General features: G+C 41.9%; 1 protein-coding gene across 1 annotated transcript in view; it reads right to left on the bottom strand.

The window, feature by feature from the left end:
- Nucleotides 1-1,117: 1,117 nt before the first annotated feature.
- Nucleotides 1,118-11,536, bottom strand: part of LOC149450854 (keratin, type II cytoskeletal cochleal-like) — a 59,136-nt gene continuing 48,717 nt past the window's right edge. Inside the window, exons 6-7 of the mRNA XM_089691358.1 lie at nucleotides 9,628-9,838; nucleotides 1,118-1,289 (exon numbers count right to left, since the gene is read on the bottom strand). Of these exons, the coding sequence (XP_089547484.1) occupies nucleotides 1,276-1,289; nucleotides 9,628-9,838 (225 nt within the window). The 3' untranslated portion in view covers nucleotides 1,118-1,275. The remainder of the gene's footprint in view (nucleotides 1,290-9,627; nucleotides 9,839-11,536) is intronic.

Below are 11,536 nucleotides of genomic sequence, written 5' to 3'. Positions count from 1 at the left end.
ATCAAATACCACCGAAAGAAAGCTCAATTTGTGGGGAAAAAAAGGATTCATTTATGTACCATATTGCATGACCACGCAACTGTCCGTTAAACTAGCGCAGCGCTGTATAGTAGAAAAATGGCGTAAGTTGCAGTATTTATACCATAGTTTGTAAACGCTATAACTTCCACACAAAGCAATCAATATACACTCATTGGGATTTTTTTTACCAAAAACATGTAGCAAAATACATTTTGGCCTAAATTTATAACCAACTTTGAGTTTACTATATATTTTTTATATATATTTTTTATAGCTGAAAGTAAAAAATATTGTTTTTCTTCAAAATTTTTGGCCTTTTTATGATTATAGCGTGAAAAATAAAAAGCGCACAGATGATCAAATACCACCGAAAGAAAGCTCTATTTGTGTGAAAAAAAGGACGTAAATTTTGTTTGGGTGCAGCATTGCATGACCGCGCAATTATCAGTTGAATTAGTGCAGCGCCGAGTAGCAAAAAGAGGCCTGGTCATTAAGGGGGGTAAATCCTCTGGAGCTCAAGTGGTTAAGGGAAAGAAGTGGAATGTTATGCAATGGCCAAGTCAATCACCTGACCTGAATCCGACTGAGCATGCATTTCACTTGCTGAAGACAAAACTGAAGGGAAAATGCCCCAAGAACAAGCAGGAACTGAAGACAGTTGCAGTAGAGGCCTGGCAGAGCATCACCAGGGATGAAACCCAGCATCTAGTGATGTCTATGCGTTCCACACTTCAGGCTGTAATTGACTGCAAAGGATTTGCAACCAAGTATTAAAAAGTGAAAGTTTGATTTATGACTATTATTCTGTCCCATTACTTTTGGTCCCTTAACTAGTGGGAGGCACATATGCAAACTGTTGTAATTCCTACACCGTTCACCTGATTTGGATGTAAATACCCTCAAATTAAAGCTGAGTCTGCAGTTAAAGCACATCTTGTTTGTTTCATTTCAAATCCATTGTGGTGGTGTATAGAGCCAAAAATGTTAGAATTGTGTCGATGTCCCAATATTTATGGACCTGACTGTAATAATAATAATAATGGATTAACAGGCTAGTAGCAATAAAAGCGTTGCTGACAAGGATTATGATATATCTATATTGCCATACTATCAGTGGTGCTCATGGCTGGAATGGTGCTTGCTTGTGTAAATATGACCATGATTTTCAGATTCAGAATACTTTATTAATTTTTCCACTGCTAGAAATGAATCCACCTTTAAGATGATGATGATGATGATGTCTCCCGTGAGACATTACTCCTGGAGTTCTGCATTGTTAAAGAAAAACAGAAAGTAAAAGTGTTGTACCTTGGAATTACTGCTATCAAAAACAGAGATTTGTATGTTTACAGATATTTAACTGCCATCTGAAGTCAAACTGAAATAAAACATCAAAATGTATGTTGAAATATGTATGTTTACTATTTTTTTTAAATTTGTATTTTTCGGCAGAGCCACATAAGTAATGTGTGATTGTAGCCCTTGCTGGTAATTACTAAGTCTAAAACAATTATAGTAATCCACCTTAATATCTCTCTATCCCCCGAAATGTTGGCACAGTGCAATTTATGTTCAGACATCATACAGGTTAAGCATCTACTTCCTGGACTGAAGTGCTGAGCTGTACGTGACACAACAGTTACCAGGTTTTCAAAATGACACCCAACCACACAAAAAAAAATCACATCCCTATTTTTAGCATACCATCTAAGAAATGGTCCCATATGTTTGGAAAATTCAAAGTACAAGAACAAAACAAATAGGAGGCACCAAGATATGCATGCATAGTCAGGGTTGTATTTAATATTGATTGGACCCTGGGCAAACTTCTTCTTGAAATAGCAGCTAAGCTAAATGTGTTTACTGCAGTAGATCAGGCAGCAATTGCAATTGGTTGCTAGAGGTTACAGCCCACATTAAGGCTAACTTATTAGTTGCTAGAGGTTACAGCACATGGGTTCTGCTTCCTCATTGGTTGCTAGAGGTTACTGCACATCATTACCACTTACTCATTGGTTGCTAGAGGTTACTGCAGATCCTTACCACACAGTTGATTTGTTGCTAGAGGCTACTGCACATCATTACTACTTACCAATTGTTTGCTAGAGGTTACTGCACATCATCACCACTCACCCATTGGTTGCTAGTGGTTACTTCACATCATTACCGCTCACTGATTGGTTGCTAGAAGTTACTGCACATCATTACTGCTCACTGGTTGCCAGAGGTTACTGCACATTATCACTTTTAACTGATTGGTTACTAGAGGTTACAGCACAACATTATTGCTCACTGATTGGTTGCTAGCGATTACAGCAGATCACTACTGTTCACTGATTGGTTTCTAGAAGTTACTGCACATCATTACTGCTCACTGATTGGTTGCTAGAAGTTACAGCACAATATTACTATGGGATCAGTGGCAGTGGTGGGGGGTTGGATAAGTGGTAGTGCAGTCATATAATGATGCTGTACTGCACTGGTGACAATGGCAGTGGTGGTGGTATGTAGGAAAAAAAAAAGTTTAAAGGAAAAAAACTAATTTTATTTAATTTTTTCATTTTCAAAAAAATGTGACAAAAAAGAACTTTAAAAAACATGCCATGCCACTTACTAAATACTGTGGACTGTCTACTTTCCAAAAAGGGGTGATTTGGGGGGTATTTGTGCTGTCCTGGCATTTTAGGGCCTCAAGAAAAGAGATAGGGTATCAGTACATCAGGGTTGATCAATTTTCAAATATACAGTATATATCATAGTTTGCAGACTTCACAACTTTCACACAGACTAAATATTATTACTTTTTAAGTTTCATCAGATTTTTATTGAAAGTATGCAATTACAAAAGTTAAAAAAAAACCCACAAGGATGACAGCAATAAATCCCTCATCAAATGTTCTGGGATATCACAGTGCTAAGGATTATTTTGGATAAACATCTCATGTCTGTGGCAAAGTAAAAAAAAGAGCAATGAAATATACATTGAGCTATGGTAAGGTGGCTACTGACAGAACATTCACCAAGACTTCAGCAAAACACAGTGGAAAACAAGCAGATGATATCATAAGCCTAAGCCCACCTCAGAGAAAGATGTAAAACAAAAAACATGTTCAAGGCAAAATCATTACGTATCTATCCATGCTCCAACAAGAGAAAAAAGAAGAAAAAAAAGAACGCCACCAAGAAATGCTACTGAAGATCACAAAAAAAGAGAAAGGACAAAGGCAGAGGTCACGGGCTATTATACTCCGATAGAAGTAAAAATTATAATCCAACTATAGCTCAGAGTGGCCCCAGGTATGCACCCTGTACACGTTCTTGGGGAATGCAAGTGAGATCTCCAAGGTAAATCATGCAGCCTATCTGCGTCTCAAAATATAAACTCTAAAGGTAGGACATCAGGGTTGGGGGGGTAAGCACCATCAACCGCAGTCATGACTGACTGAGCAAGAGGGCAAAGCAAGAAACTAAAAAGGCAAGAGAGGGAAAAAAAGGAGGGGGGGGGGGTAGTAGAGAATAAATGGAAAAAAAGTAATGTAAGGCAAGAAGCAAGAATATAGGGGAGGGTAAAAGCTGATACACAAAGTAAGAAAATCCTGTGCACCAAGAGCTTTGTAATACATTCTTCCAGGGTATTGGACAGGTCCAACCCAAGGCTGTTTCAAATCATCAAGAAAGGACATAACCAAACGCATCAGACATAAAATATGCTGAGTCAAGTGGCTGAGCCTGGAGTTCAGATTCCAGAGTAAGTCTCTGTTTTCTTCAAGTGGATCCAGCAGGCCCAGATGATGTCATAAGATGAGTATCTATCATGTGCAGTGTATATAAGCTCCTTCATTTTAGCTAGCTTGTCAAGCTGAGAGAACCATTCTTTAAGAGGGGGCATCTGTGTGCACTTCCAATATCGGGGGATGCACATGTGAGCTGTAGTGATCATATGCATTACCAGTGATTTGTGCTATTTACGACCCAGAGAAGCTGAATGATGAAGCAAATATTGAGCAGGTGTGTAGTCCAGAGGGTAGGAGGTTACTCGTGTAATAATATCATGAACTTATTTCCAGTAAGATTGTATAATATCACACTCCCAGCGTATGTGGAGCATAGTACCTGGTGCTTGATTGCATCTCCAGCACAGATCAGTGACATCTGAGTACATTTTGCTCAAGAGATGTGGGGTACGGTACCAACGAGCATAGCTTTTAAAGTTATGTTCTTGGATGGAATTGTTTACAGAGCCTTTATGGATGGTAATATGCACTTGTTCCCATTGGTCGTCAGACAGTGAAGTTCCCAACTCTGTTTCCAACTTACGCATAATGCGATCAAAGATATCTAAAGATCCAAAATCAAACCGAGAGAGAGACACAAACTCAAATGTCTTTGAGAAACTTTGGAGGAGCAGAGAGTTTCAAAGCATGTTTGTTTTCTGCCATAAGCTGAACAGCTCGACTCGTTAAGCGTCGGATTTGTAGATATGACCACCAGGAAAATGGGCTCGAAGAGTCGGAAGCAGCCAAGTCTGCTTGTGGGTGGATAGAACCTCTGATGTGGAAATCGCTTTCCCTAACACAGGAAGATTCTAAACAACTCTTGTGAAAAAAAGGTTGCAGGCCCAGGGGAAATCCAGATTAACCATAAGAGGGGTCATCTGTCCAGGAAATTTGCTGTCTTTTATGTAAGTAATGAAAGCAGGGTGTGTGTTAACTTGCTTAGGGGTATCAGTGACAGGAAACCACTGTACCAGTGTCAAAAAAACATCAGCTATTTCTTCCAGGTTCACCCACGCTTTGGTCTTAGCATGTATGTGCCAGTCCAACGTCTTGGTAAGCAGAAAAGCTCTGTGATACAAATTATTGTCCAGGAAGCCAATACCTCCTGCACTTTTTGGTAGACACAGCTGTGCCAGGCTCAATCTCTGCATCATCCCCTTCTAGAAGAAGGTAGAGAACCACTGTCTGAGTTCTCGGAAAAAGGGGTGGGGGAGAGGTATAGGGACGGCCTGCATGAGATAGAGGCAGCATGGAAAAAGGGATCTAGCGGATGACAGATTAGTGTATGGGCCCACTGCCAGTACCATGTGATCACTGTCAGGGCCATCTTTAAGGAGGGGCAAAAGGGGCAGCTGTTCTGGGTTCAGTCATAATTGTGGGGCCCAAAGCAGCTGGCCTATCCTTGCTGACTGTCCCAGTTTACATTCTCTTGTTCTTTGAAGTCTTTGTCCAGCGCTGTGCCCCAATATATCAGTGTGAAATGCTGTTACTTATGTTGCCCAGGTCTGCCCTATTGCCATGATATTCATATGTAAAGAAACGCAGGATGGCGGCATTGGTATGTAAATAGTGTGGGCAATCATATGTGAATACCGGTGGCATTTATATGTGTATTATGCCCCTTGAGGTTCCAGCCACCATCTCTGCTGAATGCTGTCCACTGGGGTGGTAAACAGGGGCATGCTTGAAAGTCCTGCCTGCAACTGTGGTCACATCAGTCTGTTCTACAAAGATATGCAAAGTGTGGTGTGTGTGTGTGTGCAGAGGTAGGTAGAAAAAGAATTACAGTATGGGGTGCACAGGTAGCAAGGAGGGGATTTACAGAGGTAAGGAAGGTGGGTGCAAAGATGAGCAGAGGAGGCATGTGGAGTTAAGGTGGGGGTGGTTAAAGTGAAGAGGGTAGGGGAGGTTTGGGGTGTAGAGGTTAGGTGGAAAATTTAGGATGCAAAGGTGTACTGATGGGGTGGATAAAAATGTACGTTATGTGTAGGGCAGCTCATTCATTTCAATGGGCTACTCTATGCACTAGAAATGCAGAAATAAAGTCCCCAACCCTTTTTCAAAATCTCACCGAGCTACAGCATCGTGAGTTTTGGTGCATGTGGAAATGCGCACGTCAGCAGATGCGTGAGGGTGTCATTAACAATTAATGGCACTGCTGTGTATCTGGAAAGTGATTTTGCATGCATTCCTGATATGCACAAATGTGAACATAGACTAAATGGCTCAATTACATTGGTAGTCAGTGTATGTCCTTTCCTTACTTTGGGGCTTGGTGTAGAATCCTTTCTTTCACACTAGAGGTCAGTGTGAATGTCGCCCCTTACATTGGTGGTCAGTGGAAATCCCACCTTACATTGGTTGTCACTGTGAATGGTCCTATTACATTAGTGGTAAGTGTAAATCCCCATTACATTGGTGGTCACTGTAGAAACTTCTCTTTATATTGGTATTCAGTAAAAAATCCTAACTTGCATTTGTGGTTAGTGTCAAATCTTCCTTTACATTGGTGGTCCACGTAGAAGCCTCTCCTAAAATTGGTGGTCATTGTAAATTCCCCCTTACATTGGTGACCAGTGTAGAAATGTATTGGTCGTTGATGTAAAATACCCCATTTTTGATTACATTGGTTGTCAGTGCAGATTCCCCATTACATTTGTGGTTAGTGTAAATTCCCCTTTACATTGGTGGTAAGTGCAGAATTGCCCTTACACTGGTGGTCATTGTAAATTCCCTCTTACATTGGTGGTTGATGTAGAAATGTCACCTCCCATCCCCATCCAGCATTGCCACTGATCCCAGCCACCCAAAACACTGCCAGTGATCCCATCCCCCCAAGTACTGCCACTGGTGCCATCCCGCCACCACCACTGTCACTCAACCCATCCCCCAGCACTGCAAGTTATCCCATCAACCCCCCCACCACTGCCACTGATCCCATCCCCCTACCATTACCACTAATGCCATCAACCCCCCAGCACTGCCACTGATCCCACCCCCCCCCCAGCACTGCCACTAAATCCAGGAGCCATAGAATCTCTAGGATTTTTCTGTCTATTAGTGGGTCCCCTCACCTTCCCAGTCCATGGTGTGCAGGCAGTGAGGATATGTAACCATCAGCAAGCAATCAGTGAGCTGTAATTATCTGCTGTAACCTCTAGCAATCAATAATTAAGTGGTAATTATGCACAGTAACCAATAGCAACCAATCTATGAGCAGTAAAAATGTGCAATGACCTCTAGCAACCAATCAGTGAGCGTTAATGATGTGCAGTAACCTCTAGAAACCAATCAGTGAACAGTAGTGATCTGCTGAAATTTCTATCAACCAGTCAGTGAACAATAATGATGCACAGCAAGCAGAAATTATGTACTGTAACCTCAAGCAACTAATCAGTGAGCCATAATGTGCACTGTAGCCTCTAGCAACCACAGTGAGTGGCAATGATATGCAGTAACCTCTAGCAACCAATCAGTGAGCAATAAATGCGTAAATAGTAAAAGCGAGTGCAAAGTTATAAGAGCAGCTGATGATATAGATTATTATATAAAGAAAGTGCAGCGCTAAAATTTAGTAAGACAAATATGCGTATAAATATGTTTGCTGAAGAATCTATGAACTTTTATTAATTTTATTATTTATTTTTATTCTCATAAATTGACATTTTATGGTTTACAAACATATTTATATGCATATTTGTCTTACTAAATTTTAGCGCTGCACTTTCTTTATACAATCAGTGAGCAATAAAGATGTGCAGTAACCACTAGCAACCAATCAGTGAGCAGTAATGATGTGCAATAACCTTTAGCAGCCAATCAGTGAGCGGTAATAATGTACAGTAACTTCTAGCAGCCAATCAGTGAGCGGTAATGATGTACAGTAACTTCTAGTAACCAATCAGTGAGTTGTAATAATCTGCAGTAACCTCTAACAACCAATGGGTGAGCAGTAATGATGTGCAGTAGCCTCTAGCAACCAATCAATGAGCAGTAATGATGTGCGGTAACCTCTAGCAACCAATCAGCAAGCAGAAATCATGTGCTGTAACTTCTAGCAACTAATCAGTGAGCTGTAATGTGTGCTGTAATCTCTACCAACCAGTCAGTGATCTGTAATGATATGCTATAACTTCTGGCAACCAATTGCAATTGTTGCCTGATCTGCTAAATAAACGAATTTTGAGTCTAAATAAATAAATTAATTAACCACTTGCCTACAGGGCACTTATACCCCCTTCCTGCCCAGGCCAATTTCCAGCTTTCAGTGCTGTCACACTTTGAATGACAATTGCGCGGTCATACAATACTGTACCCATTTGAAATATTTATCATTTTTTTGTGACAGAGCTTTATTTTGGTGGTATTTAATCACCTCTGGGTTTTTTATTTTTTTCTTAAACAAACCAAAAACCACTGAAAATTTTGAAAAAAAAACGTTTTTTCTTAGTTTTTGTTATAAAATTTTGTAAATAAGTGATTTTTCTCCTTCACTGATGTGCGCCAATGAGGCTGCAGTGATGGGCACTGATAGGCTGCACTGATGGACACTGATAGGTGGCACTGATAGGCACTGATGAGGAGGCACTGGTAGGTGGCACTGATGGGCATTGACAGACATCACTGATGGGCACTGAAATGCAGCACTGCTATATGGCACTGATAGGTGGCACTGATAGGTGGCACTGACTGGCACTGATAGGTGGCACTGACTGGCACTGTTGGGTGGCACTGATAGGCAGCAATGACGGGCACTGATGCGCACTGATAGGCAGCACTGACTGGCACTGATAGGTGACACTGATTGGCAGCACTGATTGGTGGCACTGATTGGCATTGATAGGTGGCACTGACTGGCACTGATGGGTGACACTGAAAGGCAGCTCAGATGGGCACTGATATGTGACATTGATGTGCACTGGTAGACACCGATATGTGGCACTGATGGGCACTGGCAGGTGGCATGGATGAGCACTGAGAGCTGGCACTGATGGACACTGACAGGTGGCACTGCTGGGGCTACACAGATCATCAGGGCACACTGATCATCAGTGCTCTGATGATCTGTGTACATGTCTGAGAACAAATACTGTAAGTTCTGTAAATAGGGGAGAGAGGAGGAAGGTGAGGGTAAGTGACACCAATGCTCCACAGTCGCAGGCTCTGGTCTAAACCCTTGCAGTGCTGGATGATCACTACTGTCAGTGGAGAAAAGAGTATCTGGTGTCAGTGGAGGAAAGATTTCTATAGTAAATGGCAGCCAGCAGACATTTTTAACTAAACGTCAGCTGGATATTTAAAGTGGTTGTAAAGGCTTTTACATGCAGCTCATCCCCTCGCCCCTCCCCCCCCCAAATACTTACCTGAGCCTGATCTTGATCCAGCGCTGTGCCCGAGAACAGTGGCACTGCTCACTCTCTCTCCCTCCTCACTGGACTCAGTGAGAACAGTGGAAGCAATTGGCTGTAATCAAATACAGCGGTGAAGGAGCTGGGGGCAGGGCCAGAATGAATTGTCTTTGTCTATAGACGCACACAGTGCAGCTCAGGATTTGAGCCCATATGAGTGCACCCATAGCAAATGGCCTTCCCAGGAGCATTGGGCCTGCGATGTGCAAATTCATCTCACCTGTATAACATGTTTGTTAGTAAAAAAAAGAAAAAGAACCTTTACAATCACTTTAAGAGAGAGGTGATATACTACTGTTGGTTACTCAGTAAAACCAATTTTTACAACAGTGTGATTGAAATGTAATGGATATTCTTTAATTATGAATACATATATATTGTATAGTCTATTACTTGCAATGACAGGATAATATCACACTCACCAGTGTAGTGCAGCAGTTTCAGTGTGCTGATCTCGATATCCAGACTCAGTTTGACATTCAGCAACTCTCGGAATCTTCCTATCAGGGGAGTCATTTCCTGGTCTTTCATTTGCAGGGCAACCTCTAGCTCAGCCAGCTTAGGCTTGCCATTTTTGGCAGCAGTCTTACCATGTTCCTCAGCCTCATTATTGGTGGCCTCTGGCTCAGCACACTAGGAAAATATGTATTAGGAATTAAAATATGTAAACCCAACTTTTCATTCTCCTAATATGTGCTTGCTGTAGAAAAAGGGGGAAAAAGGTATTTGTAATGTTTTTTTAATATGTTTACACAAATGTTTTGCCTTTCATGTCTATTTTAAACTAGGTTGTTTTACAAGGTGAGGGCTTACATGTACTTTAATTATATAGATGATAATATTTTCAGAAAGAACACCAATTTTCCCTATTGCTTATTTAGCTTTCCATGTGTAGCACTACCACCTTAGAAGCCCCCTAAAGCTCTGCACAGCCAGGCAACACACCTTTTCTTCCATACTTTCAGAGTCAGTAAAAAGTCCTTGAGCTTGGTTTTGTGATTTTTTTAAAGGGTTGTTAACTTGGACACAGTTGAGGGTTGTATATGATGCACAAGGAAACTGCAAACTTGAGGACAACTATATACAAAAATGCAGACAAAAATAGTCTCTCCTTCAAGAGCCTCCAAAGCTCTTTGATGTACCTTCTCAGACCCCAGATGAATCCTCCTCTTCACCCAGCTGCACTGAGTGTATTCCCTGAGCAAGGGGGCCAAGAAGCTGCTAATACAGAATGGCAGTCCCAGATGAGGAGGAAGTTGGGTTCTCCACTTGACTGCCCTATCCACCCAGGGGGTGTAAGAGTACTCATACTGTAATTCCTGATAGCTTAATGGGTTAGGGGCTGCCTTCAGGCCTTTTGCTGGGCTGGCTCCTTCCCTGCTGCTCAAGTTGTCCTCCCTTGGAGATGGTGGCACATTGTAGATCCTCTTCTCCAGCACCTGCCTGTAGGTAGGCCTCTTCCCTGGGCCCCCTCCCAGGCTCCACACTCCAGCCTCTCACTCTGACTCTCCACTCTCTCACACTGAATACTTCCTCACAGGCTCTACGATACATATAGGGTTGCCTTGTTTACCATGCATAGCCTCCTGCCAGGGGATTGGTAAAGGTCCCTCATGTATGCTGATCTGAGCCTTCTCCCTTCCTCCATCCCTCCTGCAGAAAGCTCTCAAGTTAGCTCTATCTAGCCTGTCCAGAGGTTAACTCTCTCTACCTCATTCCCCAGGCTGACTCATCCCCAAGCTGCTACTCAGTCTCTATCTAAAAAAAAAACTAGCTAACCTGAAGGGCATTAGACATGTTTTGTCTGGGAAAATACAATTATAACATTTATGCATACAGTATATGTAAGCAGGATATTGCAACAAAATTTGTTAGCTCTTTTTTCCACAAAACTCTAAGTTTCATTACTAAGCTCTTTGATAGTCAAGGGAGGTGCTGATTGGCTTTGGTAAATGTTAGCACTTCCAACAAGCAGCACTAGGATAATCGGTTTGAATTCTGCTTGCCTGGAGCTTGCATGTTCTCCTTGTGCCTGAGTGGGTTTCCGCCAGGTACTCTTGTTCCTCCACACTCCAAATACATGCTGGTAGGTTAATTTTCTCCTGTCTAAACTGGCCCTAATGTACTATATGTATGAATGTGAGTTAGGGACCTTAGACTGTAAGCTTCTTGAGGGCAGGGACTGATGTGAATGTCCAATATATATGTAAAGCGCTGCATAAATTGATGGTGCTATATAGGTATCTGTAATAAATAAAATAATACCCCAGAAAGATGGGCCCTGTGTATAAGAACAATCTGACCATTCTCAGGCAGAGCTGTCTGATCTTG

The sequence above is a fragment of the Staurois parvus genome, unplaced genomic scaffold (assembly GCF_062004578.1).
Source record: "Staurois parvus isolate SC_StPar_1 unplaced genomic scaffold, SC_StPar_1.0 ptg000562l, whole genome shotgun sequence".
Lineage (NCBI taxonomy): Eukaryota > Metazoa > Chordata > Amphibia > Anura > Ranidae > Staurois > Staurois parvus.
Note: the sequence above shows the minus strand (reverse complement) of the source record. Positions and strands in the feature narration are given on the sequence as shown.